General features: G+C 48.5%; 1 protein-coding gene across 1 annotated transcript in view; it reads left to right on the plus strand.

Annotated features, from left to right (window-relative positions):
* Positions 1-23,880, plus strand: part of LOC119374516 (uncharacterized) — a 193,396-nt gene that overhangs the window by 80,560 nt on the left and 88,956 nt on the right. The window contains exon 4 of the mRNA XM_037644649.2: positions 23,300-23,428. Within this exon, the coding sequence (XP_037500577.1) occupies positions 23,300-23,428 (129 nt within the window). The remainder of the gene's footprint in view (positions 1-23,299; positions 23,429-23,880) is intronic.

Consider the following 23,880-nt stretch of genomic DNA (forward strand, 5'->3'; position numbering starts at 1 on the left):
TGCGTCGCTGACAGTCCCGGCATGTCCTCACGTTACGAGCGACGTCGGCGGTAAGGCATAGCCAGTAGTGCTTTTATTTATTTATTTATTTATTTTTACATAATGCAGCCTCTATGAGGCTATTGCAGGGGTGGGAAAAGAAAACAAAACAATAACAGCAAATCAACATTCATGAACAGGCTTCCAGAAATTCTTTGAGTGGTAAGCAACGCACACTTCCGGGCAACAAATTCCAGGCATCTATAGTTGCAGGAAAAAAGCTATATTTGAACATGTCACTGCGGGTCAAACAGGTTGTAATGTTAAGGGCGTGGTCGCTCCGCGTAGATAAAGGTCTGGAGAAATAAGATAACTTGTATCCTCGCGAGCGTGCGGGAACCAGCCGCCCGATTGTAGTGCAGGACCTGCAGAATTTCTGGTCGCAGTGGCGAAGATACAACAACAAGGTAGTTGGCTGGGGCCGGCGACAAGTTCTTCTTTACGAGGACGTCGTTCTGCAAGAAAAATGACGCCAATCCTCGCCTGAATACCTTCGGTACAACAGTGGTATTGCCTTCCAAGTACTCTGCCAGACTTCTCAGTCCCGGATCGCTTCGCTGTTGTTCGGCGATGTCGTCGGCACTTATGGGTCCCAAGAAGCTGTCTTCGTCGAGATCGTCATACTGCGGCGGACCAACTGGTGCGCGGGACAAGCAGTCGGCGTCAGAGTGCTTACGTCAGGGCTTTTAAACGGCGGTAATGTCGAATTCTTGAAGTCTCAGACTCCCTCGTGCGAGGCGACCTGAAGGCTCCTGCAGGTTAGCTGACACAAGGCGCGGTGGTCGCTCACAACTTTCAAGGGCCTTTGACGTAGCCCAGATGATGGCAAGGCACTCTTTTTATGTCGACGAATAGTTGGTTTCCGCCTTGGATACCCACCGGCTAGCATAAATGATAACCCTTTACAGTCCGTCAGTTCTCTGCACAAGTACGACGCCGAGTCCTACGCTGCTTGCGTCGGTGGGGATTTCCGTATGGGAGTATTTTTGTCGAAATGCGCAAGTATCGCAGGCGTTGGCAAGCGTCGTTTCAGTTCTTGAAACGCTTCGACTTGCGTCGTTTTCCACTAAACTCGAAGTCGGTCTTGGCCAGTTTAGTAAGTGGCTCGGCGATGCGTGCAAGGTTTTTGACAAACCGCCTGTAATAGGCACACAGGCCGACAAATTGAGCCTCGGCGGGTAGCGGCAATGTAGCGATGGCGGCGGTCTTCTGCGGGTCAGGGTAGACTCCAGGTTTGCTTATGAATTAAGCGTCCTAGGAACACGAGGTCTTGGTACGCGAATGGGAACTTTTACGGTTTGAGTGTTAGGCCTGATGACCTGATTGCCTGAAGCACTGTTCCAAGGCGTTGGAAGTGTTCATCAAAACTGGTAGCGAAGACGACGACGTCATCCAGGTAGATAAGAAAAGTCTGCCACTTTAATCTAGCCATCACTGTGTCCATAATGCGCTGGAAGGTCGCAGGCGCCGAGGAAAGACCAAATGGCATGACCTTGAACTCAAACTGGCCGTCGGCTGTTATAAAGGCTGTCTTCTTGCGGTCTCTCTCGTCGACTTCAATTTGCCTGTCTTTAGGTCCATCGAAGAAAAGTATTTTGCGTTACAGAGCCAATCCAAGGTGTCGTCTATACGTGGGAGTGGATATGCGCCTTTCTTCATGATCTTGTTCAGGCGACGTAATCGACACAGAAACGCAAAGTGCCATCCTTCTTTAACAAGACTACTGGTGATGCCCACGGACTCTTCGAAGAGTGTATTATGTGATCTTGCAGCATTTCGTCGACTTGTCGCTTTGTAGCTTCTCGTTCCCGCGTCGAAACAGGGACTATGACAGAATGGTCAAGCATTTTCTTCCGTTATGGTGCGGTGCTTAGGAAGGGGCGTTCGTAGAACCTTTGATGACGACGAGAAATAGTCGTTGTATTGCTGCAGAAGGCATCGGAGCTGTTGCTGTTGGCGAGCGGGAAGATTTGAGCTGACGTACAAGGATGGTTGTGGTCTTGGGGTCGTCGTTGTAGCTTCATCCGATCCTGAAATGGCAAACGCATCGCTGACGGCCACGATTTCCTCGGTGTATGCAGTCGTCGTGCCCCTACACGGGTGTCCGTATTCTTGGCTGCAGTTCGTTAGCATCACACATCCTTTTCCTTCATGCAATGCCTACGAGCAATGCCTCCTGCGATGCAAACGTCACGGTCTAGCAGCATACCCTGATTGCTCTCGATGACGCCTTCAATGTCTTCAGATTTTTCGGTGCCGACGGAAATAATGACCCTGGAGTGAGGCAGATTATTGGCTTGATCCTCGAGGACGCTCAAGGCATGGTGACATGGCTTCGTACCTGGCGGTGTCGCTTTGTCCGATGATAAAGTTATCCACTTGGTTCTGCAGTCGATGACGGTGCAGTGATGGTTGAGGAAGTCCGTGCCAAGTATGACATCCCTGGAGCAATGCTGCAGCTTTACGAAGGTCGCATGATAACTTATTGATGGTGACTCTTGCTGTGCAGACTCTAAATGGCGTTGTTAGATGGCCTCCATCAGTCCGGATTTCGGGGCCTTCCCAGGCGGTCCTTACTTTCTTCAACTACGTGGGGAACGGCCCACTGACGATGGAATAGTCGGTTCCAGTGTCTACGAGGGCGGTGACATTGCGGCCGCCGATGGGAACGTCGAGGTCGCTAGTTCGTCGTCTTTCGTTGCGATTAGGTCGCGGCGTCGGGTCACAGCGACGTCGGTTTGTTCCGCTGCTTCTACGTGGTGTAGTCAGGTCTTCCCACCATGAAGTTTCGTCGTCAGGGCTCCCGAACGAACGCTTTCGTCGTCAAGTTCGGCTTGCGCCGTGTTGTTAAGATTTCGTCGCCGCTTCGTCGGCGGGGGGGGCGGGGCGGGGGGGGGAGGTGTCTTCGGTATTTCGTCGTACAGCAACCGCACCTTCATCGGTTGCTGCCCTTAGTTTTCCGGATAAGGGCTCGTGGATCAGTCCCGAGTAGGGCTAGTGTACTGCCGGCGTTGCGGTGACATGTAGCGGCCTGGCGACGCCGAACGGGAATGTCGTCGGGGTGTCCACTGCACTCCTGTGAGGTAATCTGCGATGTCGCCTGGTCTTTCGCAGCCCTGTGGACGCGTCGCATCGATGGTGAGAACACGTAGTCCCATCTGACGGTTCTGGCAGCGGTGATAGGTGTGGCCAGCTTCTCCGCAATGGTAGCAGAATGGGCGGTGGTCGGGGGCGCGCCAAACAGGTGGTCTTCCTCGGGGTGTAGCGCTGGCCAACAGGTGGGCTCTATGGCGTTGGTGGCAGCGGAGGCTGTGTCTGGAGGGGGAACTGCGGCGGTGCGGCGTCTTCACGTGGGCGCGGAGGGAGAGCGTTACGATGCACTTTAGCAGCGTAGCTCATAGCTTCAGGCTGAGGCTGCGCTGTCTCAGGAATCCCAAGTGACTGCTGGTTTTCTTCCCGTACGATTTCCACAATCGAGTCCACTTGAGGCTGTGGTGAGGGTAACAACTTGCCCAGTTCCTCCCGCACGATCGCTCGGTTCGTTTCGCGCAGGTCGTCGGTGCCGAGTGTGTAAATTGCTGCACTGTCTTGAATCGATCGGCGATTGTACTGGCGGGTGCGCATTTCCAGCGTCTTCTCAATCGTCGTCGCTTCTGAGACAAATCCTTGAACTGTCGGGGGTGGGTACCGCATCGGCCCAGCGAAGAGCTCCTTGCCTGAGGAAATGGACTTTCTTCTGCTCGGGCATGGCGTGGCGGAATAGTCGGGTCATTTCCCACGCGAAGATAGTTACGCTTTCGTTCGGGAGTTCCACCCGTGTCTCCAGCAAGGCCGCGGCCCTTCCTTCCGAACGACGCTCGTGAGCGTTTCCAAGAACGCGCTGCGAAAGATGTCCCAGGTTCGAAGAGTGGACTCGCGATTCTCGAACCAGGCCCTTGCTGCGTCTTCCGGGCAAACGTACACGTGGCGCAGCTTGACCTCCGAGTTCCAGTTGTTAAATGTTGAGACCCTTTCGAACGGCTCGAGCCAGATTTCGGGGTCTGGGCTTGGCGATCCATGGAAGGTCGGCGGCTCTCTGGGTGGCTGCATCGATCACTGCAGGGGTCACTGCGTCCGTCATCGTCGTGGCTTTTTGCTTGTCCGGTAGGAGTTTTTATTGAGGGGGGGGGGGTAGTTTCTTGAGTATGCGGGTAGCGCGACTCCATGAAGGTGTCGGCTTCTTCTTCGCGTCTTGAGCTGGGTTCGCGGCTTGACGGGAGCGTCCGGAACATGAACGAACAGCACTTCCACCAGATTTCATGTAGTTGTGACGTTGAAGAAGGCGGCAAGAAGACTGGGAAATACAAAACTATTTATTTGGGTGAACTTGTACCCGGAAAATGAAAGCTCTCAGTACAAGCGATACACGCTGTGCACTGATAGCGGCGGGAACAGTCATCGGCCGTTGAGTAATCTGAGATGTGGTTAGGCGCATCGGCATTTATACAAGCGGCATTGAACATTCGTGTCTTATCGCTAGTGGCCGCGCTAGTTCCGGAATAAACTCAACTGATCGCGTTTGCGCGGTGAAGCGTATCAGAAGATTCTAAAATAAACCGCACCCAGACATTTGGGTGCGGTTTGTGAAAGCAGTGGTTTTACGTGTAACGGACCGGTTACATAGCAATACAAAAAGGAGCGCGCGTGGCAATATGATGACAGCATACTCCTTTCTCTCCTCCTGCCCTTCACTTCCCTTTCCCGCCCCTTGCTATAACGGCCATGCTTTAGGTGGCTGGGCTATACATGGTTTTGCCTGCGTCACGCCATACATGGCTATGTCCTGCTTCACCCTCCCCCATACTCCTTCTCCTCACCGTCATTTCCCTTTCCTGCACTATTATACCGTACTATACATGACTATGACATATTCCTCTTCCTGCCGTTTTTTTAACACGAAAGTGCTTTATGCCGGGGTCCACCAAGACTTCACGAGAAAGGTTGTGTCAAAAGGTTGTGTCAACCCGCGACCGCTCGGTCCACTACAAGAGATGCCGGGCATGCTATCCACTGCGCCACAGTCACAGACTCTAGAGGCTTTACAAACGCGCCTTTTATATCTACCACTCTCGCGGTCGGCGGGGTGGTTTGCCCTCTGGGAGCCGTAAGGTAAAGTAACTCGTCATTACTGTGGCCTCCGCGATTAGCACCTGCAACGCGTTACACGTCCGTCCCATTCGGCGCGTTTTCAATAGAAGTTCAACTTTGTAAATGCCTTAACAGACCGCGAGGTGGCGAACTTAGCGCAAGCGTCGTAAAAGCGTCGGCCTCACTCATAGCATCACGCTAATCCAAACCAAAAAATCACAGCATATTCACGGAGTGAATGATGATGAGTGGGCGAAGCTGCGGAGGTTCATCGGTAAACCGTGAATCTTCCGTGAATTCTGCCCAGTACATCATCACCGACGTGAGATCGGGCGCGTTTACACTAAAGGTTCGATGAGGGTTATGACGACTTGCAGCTCACTTTAATTTTACATGTACGCTGTGAATTTTCATTGTTTAGGAAACCATTGCTTTAGAAAACATCTGGCGTCTTTCGTTAAGCAGCTGGCGTCTTTTCGTTTTGCTTTAGAAACATCTGGCGTCTTTTCGTTTTGCTTTTAGAAAACATCTGGCGTCTTTCGTTGGTTTATTTCATCAATCAACGGCGTTTTGAACAAAATTTTTATTGTTTAATCACGCACAGGAGAAATCTCACCAGGCACTACCTTGGAGGTAAACAATGGCTGCTAATGGGAATGAGAGACAGAAGAAGTCGGCTTTTAGCTAACACTTACACTTCTACTTCTACTAACGTTTCCTACTGGAACGAACATGCCAATGGCTGCTAATGGGGAATGAGAGACAGAAGAATTCCGCTTTTAGTTAACGCGCACGCTGCGAATTTTTTAGTGTTCAACAACGCACAGGAGAAATCTCCCACCGGCACCACCTTGGAGGTCAAGATCTGGTACTAGCGTTAAGACTGGTTACGCACTACGACGGGGACGAACGCGTGCCGCTTTAAAGAGCTTCGCCCCTAAAATAATGTACTTAGACGTGCGTCGCCTTGTAGACATTCTAGGCTAGGAATTACACAATGGCAGACGCCGGCTGCGTGAAAGTAAGGTAAAAATAGGAATAATCGTACGAGAGTCAATTTTCTTTTTATTGTTCAAAAAAGAAATAAGAGTGATACCCTGTTTCACAAACTGCATGGTTGAAAAAAATCTTGCAGAAAAGCCACCTTCCGGAACCTTTCAACTGTCCACGGCATTGTCGTGCTCGAAAAAAAAAACACATTTTAGACGACATCCTGGGTGGTTTTCGGTGAAGGTGGTTATTTCGGAAGGCGGTGTATAATAGAACGAAAAAAATTAAAAATTTCAAGGGGGGGAGGTGGCGAGGAGGCTGAAGCCCAATAAATCCCACTCCCCGAGTGACGCCACTGGTCGGTGGTGTATGAGAGCACGAAAAATTTCGGGGGGGGGGGGGGGCTGAAGCCCCATAAGCCCCCCCCTGGCTACGCCCCTTATATACATATATATATATATATATATATATATATATATATATATATATATATATATATATATATATATATATATAGAGAGAGAGAGAGAGAAGTTTAAAAAGTACAGCCACATTTAACGTGTACTTCATCTGAGTATTCCATCTGCAAACTTCACAGTCTCAGTTTGGCGTTGTAAATACGATGAGTATGAAGAATCTGCTATGACTGTAGTACCTTAACTTCTCACTTATTAAAGAAAACATGTGGCTGACAAAGCAAGATACTTCGCAGAAGTCTTCAGGATAATCCGAGTGCCAATTCTTTACTCTTAGAGCCCTCTGATATAAAGTCTTTCTAAAGAAGAAGACCAAGTTCAGTCGTTTAATACTTAAGCAAACCACATTGAGCTGGTTGTGTATAGATATAAGATTATAAATGACTACGAATTTGTATACTATAGGTGTCGTTCCTTGCCCTCCTACTTTTCCCTGCTTGGGTGGGGGGTGGACGGAAAAGCGGTGAAGTGGCCCCTTTACTCCTCCCCTCCTGCCCCTCCAAGTAGATAGCCTACGCATATTGTGTAAGCTCAAATGTTCTTTGAAACTACCCGCATTGCCACCTTCCGTATAGGTGGTTAGCTGTTAATGAGTGGTCGAAATTTTCTGGGTCACGCTCACAGCACCTGCTCGTAACACGACGCAACGAACGACGCCGCAAGTGATCCACCGCATAATTATCACCTACGCATGACTGCGTAAAGAAAAAAAAACATGGCTGATCCCTCCGTCATAGGAATCTGTATAACACGAAAGTGAAACGTGTCTTCACAGAAGTAGTGCTTATTGTGTAGTGATATATGAGAGCTTGTACAATGTCTATTCGTGTTTGGCAGCTATAGCACAGTTTGACGTGGATGCACCCATGTTGACAGCATGTCTCTATCGCGACGACTAACGCCCATGATCATGATTAAACCGTTGTGGTAGCTGATGGTGTGAACATATATTTGGACACAGTGAATCATGAATCCCGCGTAAGGATGATTTCAACAAGCTCATATCAACACTGGTACCCGGTATGCACTTCTTCAAAGCGTCGTCAATTAAGGAGAGAAACGGCACGGTGTGCGCTTTCTAGTAATGGGTAGCCGACGCCTGTGCTCATGCATACATAACACACACTGCGCTTCAGCAGCACGGGAGGCAGAGGTTCGTAGCCTGAGCCGCAAACGCGTGCGTCCTGCTGGCCTCTGTCTCGCAGGCGCTGCTCTAGCTCCACCAAGGCACGCCATTCGCCCGTCGAAATCGCGTCCTTTCTGCAACGCGTATTGCAGCAGTTTTGTTAGCCGGTGCTCTCGCAATTGAATCAGTCGGCGGCGGAGAAATCCCATTGGTGCACGTGGAAGCTGCACTACTCCGATGAGCCGACGCACGCTAACACGAAGCCAAAGGCAAAGAACGTAACTGCGTCAAGGGTGCCTCGGCGACGCCAGCGCGGCCACTCTACCTCTCTGGTATCGAGATGCTTTAACCATGACCTCAGATATCGCGTGCAATCTCGGAGTAAGCGCTAGTAAGTGTCATTCGTGAAGCATTACTTCTTTTCACCTCTCACAGACGACGGCGGCCCCGCCGCGAAAGAGAATGTGTGAAAGATATAAGGCGCGTTCGCGCCGTACCTAGCATCTCCTGAGTTGGCTCAGTGGGTAGGGCGTCGGGCGCTTGCCGTCGCGGCCGCAACGTCGTGGGTTCGATCCCCAGCGGGGTAACTTTTTCTTCGTTGTTTTCTTTCTCACCCGTTGGTGTCAATTTTATCAACGTCATATCCGTGACGGATGTACTTGGTGGACCCCGGCATAAAACACTTTCGTGTGAAAATAATACTAAACTATTTTCAATACGGTGTGTTATTGGTCATTGGTTCTTTCCTATTCGTCAGAAATGTTCAGTGTGCCATAAAGTCGCCTCCTTGTTTCGGTCACCGGGCATCGAACCCATGACCACTCGGTCCGCAACAATAGATGCCGGGCACGCTACCCACTGCGCCACGGTCACGGACTCTAGAGGCTTTACAAACGCGCCTTTTATATCTACCACTCTCCCGGTCGGCGGGGTGCTCTTGCCCTCTGGGAGCGGTAAGGTAAAGTAATTCCTCATTACTATGACCTCCGCGATTAGCACCTGCAACGCGTTACACGTCCGTACCATTCGGCGCATTTTCAATAAAAGTTGAATTTTGTCAATGCCTTAACGCACCGCGATGCGGCGACATTGGTCCAAGCGTCGCAGAGCCATATATTGGCCTCGAGGAGTTACGGAGTCGCCCTCTGTCGGACGCGCCTCGATTGCGTGCTAGGCAGGATACCGCCGGCGCGCTCCCCATAGGTTTTGCTGTCGGCGCTCTACAAAAACACCTCGCGAAAGCCCTCCAGGGCATTTCTGTAAGTACTTTCGAAATGAACTGTGTTCTTTGCTGTCAAAATAATCATTTTCGACGAACTGAAAGCACAAGATAGTCTACAGTCGCTGTCTCTTTGCAGAAAACCGAGCACCCGCGTCACTCTGTCACCGCGTTGGAGACCCCTGAACCGGCTTCTTGCGTGAAAGGTAGTCAGTCACTCTCTGAGTGCAAACTGTGAAATATCTCGTTAGAGTAGACTGCCTGTATAACCAAACGGAGCATAACAGAAAGAAGCCCAAAGCGAGCGATCGCACGGGTTCGCGACGACTGACGGTGCCTCTGCATGTATGAGCGTCTGCATGTATGTTCGTACTGATGGTTTCGCTTTTGCTACGAGCGCGTCTTGGCACCGCGCTGTGAACTTTAGGCCGCAATATATGAGAATTTGTGAGTAAACAAACAACTACTGTTGCGCGGACGCTATCAGAGCAGTTCAAAAACAATTTCTTTACACCTGCGGCTTCGGTGCGCATGGCAACTTCGTGATCTGCCGTCCCGACGATTCAGTGTTTTTTTTTTCTTTTTCAGTCTATCAGTCTAAATTCGGGTACGTTTCAATGTCATTTGACAAGTTGTTTCGCACTGCGTATTGATCGCTCTTCTCAGCGGGCAAATGCCGCTGCTTCTGTTTCTTTATTCAGCGCATTCGTTTCGTTTGGTGCTCACACAAAACGTGAGCAAATGACACGACTTTTTTTATTGCTCCTTAATTATCGTTCCGTTTGCATTCCAGTGAACTTGCCGCTCTCTGTCATCAACAAATTCATAGACCAAAGCTTCACCAATTCGAGATTGCTGGTGGAAGAAGAACCAGTCTACGAGACCGAGCATGTAGTAGCATGAGACGCCTAGGAAAAGAAAGCAAATACAGTAACGTTTGCCGGACTTGTTCTGCAAACGTTGGCTGTGAACTAGGACCCACATGAACTTGAAATAGCGGTGAATAAAATAGAAGGTATTTCAGCAACCAGCAGCCGCAAAACAGGATAGTAATTATTTGGCGTGTACCCGAGCAATTTTGGCAGCAGTGTCGTGTCTAACGCCAACAGGGTGGCCTTCACACGTAAATAAATGAGGCTCCAAGAAAATACATGGGGTGGTTGGCCGGTGGGCCGATCACGGAGGCAATACAAAATTTATGTAGCTTATGAAGCAATGCATGCCTCATCAAATGGGAAGGTTGCCCGTCGGCGTCCCGCGTCGGCGGCGTCAACACGAGTGATGCAAAAAATAATCGTCACGTGATGGTGTCACCATAGACGTCATCATGACGTCACAGATCGCCAAAATATGTAGCGTCATTATGACGTCACATAATGTGACGTCACATGATGACGTATTCACACGTCTTGGTCGCTTTGCATTGCCTCCGTGATCGGTCACGGAGGCCGTGCAAAACCGCGTTAGGCGCAGAACGCTTTTGGAGGGGGCCGCGGGAGAATCAGTACATCGACTGACAAGAAGAAGATGGCTTTCGCCTTCTAGTCATCTTTAACGAATGCATAAGGGACCCTGTGCGTTTTTTAATTCAACGTATCTAAACAATGACTTGCGCATCTGCAGCCGATTTTGTGGACGCTGAGCACGGGGCCGACGATCAAGAGGTCGCATTGGAGGTTTCTGAGATGGCATCGCACGTGGTAAAAGGTAGCGCTTTTACCATCCTGTGGCAGATAAGCATCATTTGCCGGCGGGAAGCGCGCGCGAGCCATCGTCTCAGTGCGCGCTGTCTGCTACTCACCGAACATCGCAGGCCCGACGCCGTCAAGAAAGTCTTCGTCGCGGAAGTGCTTGTTGCACACAAGACTCGTAGCGGATGGCTACATGCCGGTTCTTAGCTTTACAACCCATGCTTCACGCTGTTTCTTGTCCCGCGGTGGCCGGTGCAGGCTGACACTGGGCTCCGTTGCGTAAACGCGGCACTGCGGCACCGAGCGGTAGAGCCCCATGTTCGTCGCCTTCGGAGGCAGCCACTCTATTACAATGGTTTCAGTTGAGTAGAAAATGCGAGGAAACTTCCGAATTTGAACAGACCGCAGCGCATGTGGGACTTGAAACTCGTTTTCAAAGCACGCGGCAGTGCGCCACAAGTAGCCGACGCGGCCGCTGAGACCACGTGATCCTGCCAAGCACGTCACGCCGACGGTGGCGCCGGCGTTTCCAGTGGCGGGCCTCGAGGCCAATACCTTTCGGGAGAGTTTGGCGATTGTTTCATCTCGCCGCTCTCCGAGCTCCGCCCCAGCGCCGCCCTCTTCTCGTGACGTAAACCCTCTCTCCTCGCCGGCGGGCGGCAGTGGCGACGGCGACAGCGCGGCGCGGAGTCCGGCGCTGCCGCGACGGAGAGACGCCGGCGCGCCGCACTTACACGATCGCTGAGGAGCGCGCGTAGGTTACGAAGCTCTTGTGCGAAGCCGCGCGTATTCATGGCGACTGCTCCTCGCATTCAAGCGTGAATTTGTTGCGTGCGATGGGCTGCTGTTACGCGGTTGGCTGTTCAAACAGCAGCGCGCAGGGTTTCCGCCTTTTTAGGCTTCCGAAGGAAAAGAAGCGACGACGCCTTTCAATCACAAACATCAGACGCAGCAAATGGACCCCGACCGACTGCTCCGTGCTATGTGAGATATGTACTTGAGTATTTAGCTTGAATATTGCTGGTATTATAAACAGCGTACCATTAACACAAACTTATTATTTGTTGTGCAATGGGGCCCTTTCAGGCGCCCAAACTTTAAAAATAATTTTGTCACGCTGAAAAAAAAAAGAGTTTTATGGTTCGCGTTTCGATCACTTGCGCAGATTGAAATTTTGCAGCGATCACGCATAAGTATCAAGCGTGATGTGTTCCGTTTACGTAATTTATCACGCGTTCTGAGCACGAGCTTGGGATTTTACCGTGATGTGAGGGGAAGATTTATTTCGATATCGCATGTTAGTGCCGCCGCGCGTCAGCTGCGGCGGTTACCTGGCATGTGTTGTACGTTATGTGGTCTGCGTTTCTGTGGCTGCCAGCCTATGGTGTCATTTACCGCTGTGTTGCCGCTCGTGTACATGCTACCAGTTTCACGTTTATTTCGCGCATGTAAATTAATCTGCGCCTCTGTGCTAAGCGAATGTGCCTTGCGCTTTTAGATGCGAAGTATCTTAAGGCCGAGCTCAATCCGGTGGTGTGCGGCGTGACCACCCCTACTGCGCATGCGCATACCCTCTCCACACACCTCCTCTCCACTCGCCCTCTCCCCTTCCCCTCTCCACTTTCCCTCTCCCATTCTCCTCTCCCATACCCCTCTCCCATCCCCCTTTCCACTCTTCCTCTGAAACGCGGGCTAGACATGCCGAAATTCTCTCCTGCGCAACGCCGCGATGACCTCGAGCGCATGCGCGTCCCCTCCCCTTCTCTCTCATCTCCTACGCTGCCCCCTCTCGCCCGCCTGTCGACCGCGTTCCCCGCTCGCCCTGTGAGAATTAACGGCCAGGCTAGACGGAAGATACGACGCGCGTAGCGTCCCTCTTCGCGTTCCACGACGCGAGGTCGGTAGCATGTCCAACGAACGCCAACGGAACGCGATCGTGCAAGTGCTCCGACTTCGCATCGCCTCATGGTCGCCTTTAGCGGGAGATGGTGTAATTTTTTAGCCATACACGTATAGTTCACGATGTCTGTGCTCGTGCAGGAAGCTCTTCCACTATAGCAAGGGGCCCTTATGTGCTCGATGAAATTTCGTGATTAGGAATATAGAGCGCGACGAAGTTGAGCAGGAAAATGATTTTGTAAAGTAAACCAACAGGATGTCCACTATCACACTAGCCGAACAAGGTATTGTTTTCATTTAACACGCGCCTACTGGGGGCCCTGCACCTGCTCTGACGAAAACCTTAGATGCCTCAACAAACGCGAAAATTGACCGCCGGCGTCGTCGGCGTCCCGCGTCGGTGGCGTCAACACGAGGGATGTCAAAAATCACGTAATGACGTGACCATACGACCAAAGAGTGTGACGTCATCATGACGTCGAATAACGTGACTTCGCGCGATGACGTCAGCACATGACCAGATGTGGTGTAGAAAGATTGCAGTGCCTCCGATCTTGGAGGCAGTGCAAAACAATGTTAGGTCACAAAGCTTTCGAGGTAGGGGGGGGGGGGGGGCGTGCGGAACAATACATCAACTGAAGAAAAGGAAGACGGCTTTCGCCTTCGAGTGGTCTTAGGCGAATGCATAAGGGACCCTGTGAGTTTTTTTTTTTTCTCTCTTATTAGAGAGTTTTAGTGCCGGGGACTCCAAGCCGCTTCCTTATTCACCCTCTTACGTTCCCTTGTACTCTCAGCCGCACCCATGGACTATACAAAGGAACGTAAGGGGCTTACGTACGCAAGGCGCTTTGGGGTCCCGGCACTAAAATTCTCTAAGAGGGAATTTCAGGGCTCGAGATCCCCAAGCCGCTTGTGTACGCCCGCTTTTGCGCTTTTTGTGGCCTTAATACAATTACGTGCGCTGGTATCTCTATTTCTTTTAAAAGCAGAGCTGTTTAAGCTTGGAGAATCCCCGTTAGTGGCGAATAAAAATTGTCATCATCATGGACCGGCACGCAATCCGCCCTCTTCTTTATCTTCTGCTTTGCATGCCAGAACACGTGCACAGACTTTTCCGGCGTGGTATGCAACGATTCTCACGTAACACTTGTCATGTGACATGTTCCAAAAATCGCACCTGTTATATATGCTCGTCACAGAGTCACATCACGCAATACCAATTTTGGTGTCTATCAATCTGGCGGAACGGCCGCCATCGCACCATGAGCGTGGCACGTAAGTCATGCTGTACATGATAGGCGTGTCATGATATTCACATTAACTCCCGTTATTTATGTTCGTCACACAGTCATGTCGCGCACTACCAATTTTGGTGTATATCAAGCAAGCGAAACGGCCGCCAGCGCTCCATGAGCGTGGCACGTAAGTCATGCTGTACATGACACGCGTGTCATGATATTCACATTAACTCCCGTTGTTTATGTTCCTCACACAGTCATGTCGCGCACTACCAATTTTGGTTTATATCAAGCAAGCGAAACGACCGCCAGCGCTCCATGAGCGTGGCACGTAAGTCATGCTGTACATGACACGCGTGTCATGATATTCACATTAACTCCCGTTATTTATGTTCCTCACACAGTCATGTCGCGCACTACCAATTTTGGTGTATATCAAGCAAGCGAAACGGCCGCCAGCGCTCCATGAGCGTGGCACGTAAGTCATGCTGTACATGACACGCGTGTCATGATATTCACATTAACTCCCGTTATTTATGTTCCTCACACAGTCATGTCGCGCACTACCAATTTTGGTGTATATCAAGGAAGCGAAACGGCCGCCAGCGCTCCATGAGCGTGGCACGTAAGTCATGCTGCACATGACACGCGTGTCATGATTCTCAAAACAACTCCTTTTATGTTCGCCATACACTATTGTCAAGCCATACCAATTTTGGTATAGGGTGTGTTCAGATAAGAACGTCGGTGCATGTCCGTCGACCCCCTGTAATTTCGCCGAAAAAAATATATTTCGTTGTCAGCGTCCCCAAGACCACAAAACCACTTTTAGTCTCGCGAAAAAAAATTTCACCTTCCTTAAAAAAATTTAGAAGTCTCCACTGAGCCGCAACCGCCTTTTTCGAATTTCGCGGAAATGGGATTTCGATGAGTTGCCACAAAAAAACTATTGCAGCTGTAGGTCTGACAAATATTCTCTACATACTACGGATAGTTTAAGTTGACGAAACATTTTTACTTTGCAGTTTTGATGCTGTTCTTTTAAGAAAAATATTCGCAAAATCGGCAAAATGTTCAATAATGCTCAAATTTAAGATTTTTTTTCTCCGCGCGTATAAGCGCCAGACTTCCCAAAATTTTTGAGAACATTGCCATATGTTAGCTTAACAAATGTGCTGAACGAAATCGCTGAGAGTGACTTGAAACGTTAACCAGAAATGTTCAACTGAGGACAAGTCTCTAAAAATGCAATATTTCGAAGGTCATTTAAAAAAAAAAACACCATCTTCGATTTTCTTTAAACTCTTCATAACTAAAGCCAAGCACGTGTTCTAACTTAATCTGTAAAAACATGTTGCATTATTTTTGTGAGGTAGGAGTTATGAAGCACGAAAAGTGGCCAAATTGACGTAAACTGAGTAAGCACAACATTGAGCGAGCATGGAGCAATAATTTCCATTATCATTATTTTTAGGTCGTGAATGTGTTCTGTGAATTGACGGATTGACAGAAAAAAAGAGGAACAGTTGGTTCTGAAGAGCAAGTTATTACTACATTTTACGCAAATCAAAAAAACTACATGGGTCCCAGCCACTGAGCATGCCGCGATGCTGAGTCGCACGCTTCGCAGGAATCGCTTTCAAAATCTTTCGCGCGTGCGAGCCTGCGTACGGCTCACAAAGGAGGTGACTGGAGAGGATCCACGGCTGGATGTTTATCGCTTCCCATGGCGCGTCGGTAATGTGATAACGCAGACGGTGCGTGGCGGCACAAGCGGCGCTTCTGGAGCCCGACCGCGCTCGCGCGCTTCCTAACAAAAAAGAAAAAAGAAAGAACATAAAACACATAAACTCTTCATAACTAAAGCCAAGCATGTGTTCTAACTTAATCTGTAAAAACATGTTGCATTATTTTTGTGAGGTAGGAGTTATGAAGCACGAAAAGTGGCCGAATTGACGTAAACTGAGTAACCACAAGATAAGCGAGCATGGAGCAATAGTTTCCGTTATCATTATTTTTAGGTCCTCTATGTGTTCTGTTGTGCTAGAGGGACAAGAGCTTGACAGAGAAAACCAATGAGTTGCCTTAAAGTGCATATTTTGGCCCATACGTAAGGACTAACCGCAAGATTTCCAGAAATGTAGTCGAGTCGTGCTCTCGGAAGGAACAGTTTATTTACCCCTGATGTATACACAGGGCGTCAGAGTCACAAGTCATAGTCAGACAAGTTAGACAGTCACTCACGTTCTCACGTCCCTGAAGCAGTTGTGTTTTGCTCCTGGTGAAGCAACCTTGTGATCTTGATTACATGCGGCAAGGGGGGCGCCTTGCGCTAAGTGTTAGTGGCACCCAGGGTGACCGTCGTGGAAAGCCGCGGTCATGGGAGTACCACCCACAAGAGTTCACAACACTTTTTACACTTAGCAGGTGCATTATTGTTGGTGACGTTCAGTGTCATGTCTTCTTTGTTACGCCTGTATTACTGCGTTCTTCGGAACGATGCTTCCTGCTTCTTTACACGAGGCATGGTTGTCACTCAATAAAATTAACCTGATTTCGTAATGAACGTTTTTCATTTTGTAGAGAATCCTTTTTAGCTGAAGAAGCTCCGCTGTGGAGTTATTCTCGTTTCATGCGCTGAAAAGCAGCGCCTAATCCGGCACTTTCTTCTTTGGACATTCGGCTGTTCTTGCGACAAGCAATTCGTTGCGCTCTTGGCTGACGCGCGTCCACTGCCACATGTGCCACGACTGAATGCCATGCACTGGACGGATGCACTGCTACTTCTTTGTTTTCATTTCCCTGAAGGCTTTCAAGTCAGCACTTGGAAGGTGAATCAGCGTCACATTCTGTAGCCTTGTGTTGAGAACATCAACCATGTCTTTCGCGCACTTAATATCTGATGTGGCGGAGCTGCGGAGGTTGTGTAAGGTTGTGTGATGCTTGACGACGCCCCCAATTCCATCGCAAGCATTCTTGCCGTGCACCGCTGCGGAAAATAGCCACTGCACCGAGGCGTGTTTGGTAGCTGTAAGTTCGTGAAGCTGGTACCTGTTCTTGAAATGGCTCGGGGCACCATCACTGACGTATGTAACATGTGCATATAAACGAGCAACACCCTCGAGCCACTCGTGCACCTTTGCAAGAGCGTAGCATGCGTGGGCGGAGTCGTGGCTAGTGCCATCGCTTATAAGAGCGCAGCTGCGGTTTCCTTTTCTAGTCGTGACGACGAATGTGAAGATGGAGACTTGGGTTTTTTGCCAGTGATATGACTGAACTTCTCCCGGCAGAACTACGGTACGCAGGCTCGCATGCGCGAAAGAGTTTGAAAGCGATTCCTGCGAAGCGTGCGACTCAGCATCGCGGCATGCTCAGTGGCTGGGACCCATGTAGAAGTTTTTTTGATTTGCGTAAAATGTAGTAATAACTTGCTCTTCAGAACCAACTGTTGCTCTTTCTTTTCTGTCAATCCGTCAATTCACAGAACACATTCACGACCTAAAAATAATGATAATGGAAATTATTGCTCCATGCTCGCTCAATGTTGTGCTTACTCAGTTTACGTCAATTTGGCCACTTTTCGTGCTTCATAACTCCTACCTCACAAAAATAATGCAACATGTTTTCACAGATTAAGTTAGAACACGTGCTTGGCTTTAGTTATGAAGAGTTTAAAGAAAATCGAAGCTGGTGTTTTTTTTTAAATGACCTTCGAAATATTGCATTTTTAGAGACTTGTCCTCAGTTGAACATTTCTGGTTAACGTTTCAAGTCACTCTCAGCGATTTCGTTCAGCACATTTGTTAAGCTAACATATGGCAATGTTCTCAAAAATTTTGGGAAGTCTGGCGCTTATACGCGCGGAGAAAAAAAATCTTAAATTTGAGCATTATTGAACATTTTGCCGATTTTGCGAATATTTTTCTTAAAAGAACAGCATCAAAACTGCAAAGTAATAATGTTTCGTCAACTTAAACTATCCGTAGTATGTAGAGAAAATTTGTCAGACCTACAGCTGCAATAGTTTTTTTGTTGCATCTCATCGAAATCCCATTTCCGCGAAATTCGAAAAAGGCGGTTGCGGCTCAGCGGAGACTTCTAAATTTTTTTAAGGAAGGTGAAATTTTTTTTCGTGGGACTAAAAGTGGTTTTGTGGTCTTGGGGACGCGGACAACGAAATATATTTTTTTCGGCGAAATTACAGGGGGTCGACGGACATGCACCGACGTTCTTATCTGAACACACCCTATATATCAAATTAACGAAACGGCCGCAAGAGCACCAAGACTGTGGCATATAAATCTTGCTGTACATGACATGCGTGTCATGATTTTCAGGTTATGACCAGTCATTTATGTTTGTCATACAGTCACATTATGCCATACCAATTTTGGTATAAACCCCGTAAACGAAACGGCCAGGAGAGCACAAATTCGTAGGCGGCTAGATAGGCAGAAAGTTCGTTAAGAAATGCTTCGCATTAAAAAAAAAACAAGATAGACGCAAACCCAAAGGTCTTCATAGCTCGAAAAGTCACCGATGATCACGATACAGTGGGAGGCCACACTGCTCAGCTCCGACCCTGCCGTGCAGGTCTGGATCACGGGGCGGGCAGAGGCAGCCGCCAAGGAGCAGGGGCTCCTGGCCGACTAACCGTCGTCGCCTCCCACAATCGAGGAAACCATTGGTTTTCATTAAAAAGGTTTTGTTCTCTCTCCCTCATGCAAATTCGGAGCGCAGCTTTGTGTTGAGGCAACGCGAACTGTGTTTGAATTTCTGGCTATCCGGAATCTATTTCAAAACTGTTTTAAAAGTGCAAACCACTATTTTTGCACTCAATATAAAAGGAGGGTTGTCGTTTCTAGTCCAAAAAGCAACGAAGAACAAGAAAGACAAATGACTGTAACAAACAATGCCGCTGATACGGCTTCCCAACAGCTGAATTTGTTTGGTAACGCCGTGTATGGCGACCTCTCAGTGAACAAGGTGAAGCTGTCGATTGGGATTCAGAGCCTGAATGTCCTACGAGACTGAATGTCCAATGGGTCACGTGACCGGCGAGACTGAATGTCCAACGACACGGAATGTCCAACCGAGACGGAATGTCCATCGAGACTGAATGTCCAACGAGACTGAATGTCCAACCGAGACGGAATGTCCAACGGGACGGAATTTACAACCTAGACGGAATGTCCAATTTAGAAGAGATAAACGTGCCCTCGTTTGAAATTTCTCAGACAACTGATTCATTGAGTTAAGATAGCCTAACGCAAGATCGCATTTTTTTTTTGTTTTGCAAATATTGACTGTCTGTGGCGTCGGGCGTCGTATTTTTGTTTCCGTATTCGCTTTACTGCATTTATCATAATTTCAAGTTTTGTTAGTTTTATTTCTATTTTGTATTTGTAGTTTTCATATGTATGTTGAATATGTTAATTTATTGCTTTATTTTGTTTGTTTGCATACTTTGCTTTTACTGCTTATCTCTGTCATAAATCGGACATCACAGCTCCTTAAAGGATTACGAGAGAGGGCGCTCCCTCGTCCACTCTGTGCGGTATCTATCTGCGTTTAGTCCCTGAGAGTGTTACCAGCGCCGCTCATAGCTAAGGCGGCGAGTGTGAAACACTATTTTTGCCAGAAAACATCACGAGGCAGGACGAAGCCCTTGCTATGAAAGTGCGAAAGAAGAATAGTTCGAGGGACTCAGTTATTTGTTAGAAAACCAACAGCCAATTAAGCCAAATAAAACATTGGCTACATTATTTGTGGCTTTTTTTTTTAACTGCAATGTAACAATTATAACCCATATTCAAAGGAATCCAAGTAGACGAAAAAGCACCCTTTCCATCGGTGGGATCCGAACCCACAACCTTATAATTACGGCGACGATTTGCGCTTGCTAACACTCCCAGGGATCAAGCTCACGCAAATACCCAAAAAAGTGGACGAGGGAGCGCCCTCAGTCGTAGCTTAATTGTTAGAGCATCAAACGCGTAATGCGTAAGTTGTGGGTTCGAATCCCACCGAAAGAAAGTGTGCTTTTTTGTGTCATTTAAGTCCTTTCAATTTAGGTCATATTCATTACACTACAGTTAAAAAACATCAACAAATAACGTACCTATGCTTTCCTTGGTTTGATTGTTGGCTTTCTACATTTCTTCTTAGAACATTTCTTCTCTCCTCTTAAAGAATGCGGGTCGAAGAAGCTAGGGAGGAAATTTTCCTTTAAATTCTTGGGTTTTACGCGCCAGAACCTTGAAATGATTATTAAGCGTGCTGAGTGTGGGATATCAGTTTTATTTTTGACTACCTTGATGGAAACGTCATGGCATTTCGGCTACAAAAGAAGTGCAGGCCGGTCTAGGAAAGACCATGCCGTTAAAGAGGTGGTGTCACCAATTTTTGAGGCTATAAAAAGCCTGCTGTAGGCTTTCTCTGTAAGCAAGGACGCTCAGCACGAAGTATTGCACGCAGCAAACGTTTAGAATATATTTTAATTCACTTCCAAAGTCTGTATAAATGTTCATTCTCGTGATCGAGACCCATCGCTAGCGCGACTGAAACCGACGGCGCTGTGTAGGAAGCGTAACGAAAGTTTTAGTGACGTCACACCACATTAGAGTGACGTGCAATGAGCGGTGACCTACAGCTCCGCTGCACCGGGCCGGTCAAGAGAGCATCAGGCCATCCGCTGCGAACTGCTCATTTTTTCTGAGCTTATTGCCGAAGTAGCCAATCTTGCTCGCGTTTCGCAAAGTGCTTCGCGTGAATAATTTTTCATTACAACACATAGCATACAGGTAATCGTTGGCGACAATAAAACCGTTTTTATGGTGTTTAAAATCATTTGAGGACTTTTCAGAACCGGCCTGAACACGAGCTTTTCTATTACTCTTCCAATGACGTCATTATTAGTGTTGTGAAGCTCAAGTGAAAAAAAAAAAACTGGGTCGGGAACAGACTTGTACGCATTACAGTGAAAGAACGTCAGCGATTACAATTACTTAAAAAAATCTAACGGATTACGGCGAAAAAACTGAAAGCTAATCTATTACTCAACAAGGTGAGGTACCGTGCTATTTGGTTTTGCATAATTGTTAAACTGTGCTAAAGTTACAGGTACATATTATTAGGGAGGACGCCCATAACAAAGGCATGAAAAGCGGAAACTTTCAACTCGATTTGTTGAAAAGGCATTAAGTTATACGAACACGAGCAAACGGGTGCAAAAGGGAGTTTTTTAAATATAGTTTTTCTTATTTTTAAATACTTCTTTTTTGCGTCTTGTTTCCTATTTTATTCCCTCGTGTCTTAGCACTTTCTCTCTCTCTCTCTCTCTCTCTCTATATATATATATATATATATATATATATATATATATATATATATATATATATATATACCAGCCATAAGTACAAGACTAGGTATCGAGCAGTATTACGCGCCGTGCGTAATACGCAGTCTCAGCGCCACGTCCTATCACGACAAAACGAATTTTCACGCACGTCGCAAATGTTGGGGCACATTCGGAAAATTTTCACAGGAAATATTGGGATGTGTGGAACGAAAACGGAAAAGCGAAATTTGTGACCGGGATGGAATGTCCAACCGAGACTGAATGTCCAACGAGTCTGTATGTCCAACGAGACTGAACGTCCAACCGAGACGGAATGTCCAACGAGACGGAATGTCCAACGAGACTGAATGTCCACTATTGGACATTCAGTCTCGTTGTACGTTCCGTCTCGTTGGACATTCAGGCCGCCAGCGGTCGATTGGCCGCTAATGTCCACCTGATGCCCGTATTCGTATGTTTATATTGGGTCACGATGTTAACTGCTAAAAGGTACAAAATCCTCACGGCTTTAAAAGGTGGTGAAGAATAATGTTGCGTCAGAATTATGGGCTCATTGACCTGAACTCTGGAACAGCAGTGCCTTTTCCTTTCTTTCGCGCTGATTTTTGTCCTGCTCGGTATCAAGGGACAAAGTTGAGCCGGCGAGGAAGCTTAGCGAAGCGGTCAATGACTTCCGACACGCTGATGCCGACATTTATGTGGGCGTACAGAAGTGCCAGGCCAACCATGCGTTCCTCAGACATCGTGGAGCGTAAGTAGTTCTTAAGTAACCTCATGCTTGAAAACAGCAGTGGTCACTGGAAGGGTGACTAGAATCTGGAGTAGCTTGTACACATTCGGATAGAACCTGCTGTCGCAATGAGATAGGACATCGGTTCCTGTTATGGGGCGCTGGTTTGCTGCTTTGTTCGCCCACTTTGTCCACCATAGTCGCAGTTCTCCCAAAGCAGCCCTCGTTTCGACGTCATGCGCAAAAACGGTGAGGAGATTTTCTGCTCCCTTCTCCCGATCATCTTGCATTGGTGGTATTGCGGATGGTCCAATTACTGAAAAGTTCTTTAGAAACGCCCTGTGCTTTTCGAACGCATTGCTGGGCTAGTACGTTCTCATTCGCAAAGAAAAAAAAATATCCCATCAATTCAAAAAACTCACTTTTGTCGTCGAACAAGTGCTATCCACCGTTCACGCCGATTCCGTTCATATTCTCTAAATGGACACCGGTAAAACGCGTGCCCGGAGAATTCCTGTAGGTATTAGGCAGTCTTAGAATAGCGTACGCTAAGTTAGCGTTAGCGTTGGCAGCCCGCTATTTCCGTCAGTTAGATGGAGCCCGCATGCGGTTTGCGTACGACGCATGCGCACTTGCGCGAAAAGCCAACGCAAAGCTTTGCGTACGCTATTCTAAAACTGCCTATTATTGCACCCAAGAACGCAGCAATTATTCCTAGAGTTGGGCATTCCTACGAACAGCGCAACTGACACAAAACGAACTGCCCGCGAAAATACCTCGCGCCGTCACAGCGGGAGTGTCTAGCGAGCAGGGGTGCAATCGCGGAGCGATGTTTTATGCTACATTATTCTTATCGTCCACCACCTGCGGCTGACTAATCGCGTTGATTACGCGGACGGACCATTGCTCTGGTCACTGGCCAAGCGCGAAAAGCACGAAAAGTATAGTCATCGTAAAAGGCATCGTTCCTCGATTTCACCCCATTGCGAGCGCGTGAGAGCATCCCGCCAAATCTGCGCTTCTTGCCGCTAGGGACACCTTCACTCGGGCAGCGGAGTTACGTCTGCACGGAGCCGCACTTTAAAGCCTCAGAACTGCAGCTTGCTCTGTTTATTTGGCGCAACCCACGCGCTCCTTGGCAGCCCGGAGTCTGGGTGCGAGAGTATCCGCTCGGCTCGCCAGCAGCCCGGGGTGCGAAACAGGCCTGCTGCCCGAGTCCGGAAAGTGCTCCGCACTTAAAATCGCATAACTTGCGTGTTCTGTGCTGAAGGCACGCGTATTTTTAACATAAATTCAGTTGGAAGTCAGTGCTATGTCTGTGTTTCCTTTATGCAGCACTATGGTTTTCCTTGATTGTTTATAACTGGTCTGATGTATTCGGAATGAACATTCTAATGTGTGCAGGTAACGAGCCCCGCGAATCGTGCTACAACGTGGAAGACTGCAACGGCTCCAACGCCACCTGCTACGAGGGCCTGTGCAGGTGCCGCGAGGGCTTCTACAAAGACGAGGATACCGACGACTGCAGGCCGAGTGAGCCTTGTTCCAGCGCATTCGAGGTTGCAGGCACAGCCTGCGATACGTTCGCCACGCGGTGTGGGCGCTCGCGCTGGTACAACCCCCGCTCTTCAATTTTAACACGAAAGTGTTTTATGCCGGGGTCCACCACGGCTCCACTGACGCATTTCCGTCACGGATATGACATTGTAAAATATAAAGACTAACACATGGCAAATAAAAAACTAGAAGAAAAAAGTTCCATCACCGGGAGTCGAATCCCCAGCGCGCAGCGCGAAACGACTCCGCCACAGAGGGCATGCTCTTCGTCATACTAGCGGCGTGCTATTTATATACACCATTTGCCGGCGGCGGTACTCAGAGATCGGGGTACATTGGCGTGTTTTCGTTATCACTAGCGAGATGGCGCGAAGGGCTCGATAAGCGCGCTTTAAAGGAGTCCTGACACAAAAATTTTCGCCCCGCGT

The sequence above is a fragment of the Rhipicephalus sanguineus genome, chromosome 11, assembly GCF_013339695.2.
Source record: "Rhipicephalus sanguineus isolate Rsan-2018 chromosome 11, BIME_Rsan_1.4, whole genome shotgun sequence".
Lineage (NCBI taxonomy): Eukaryota > Metazoa > Arthropoda > Arachnida > Ixodida > Ixodidae > Rhipicephalus > Rhipicephalus sanguineus.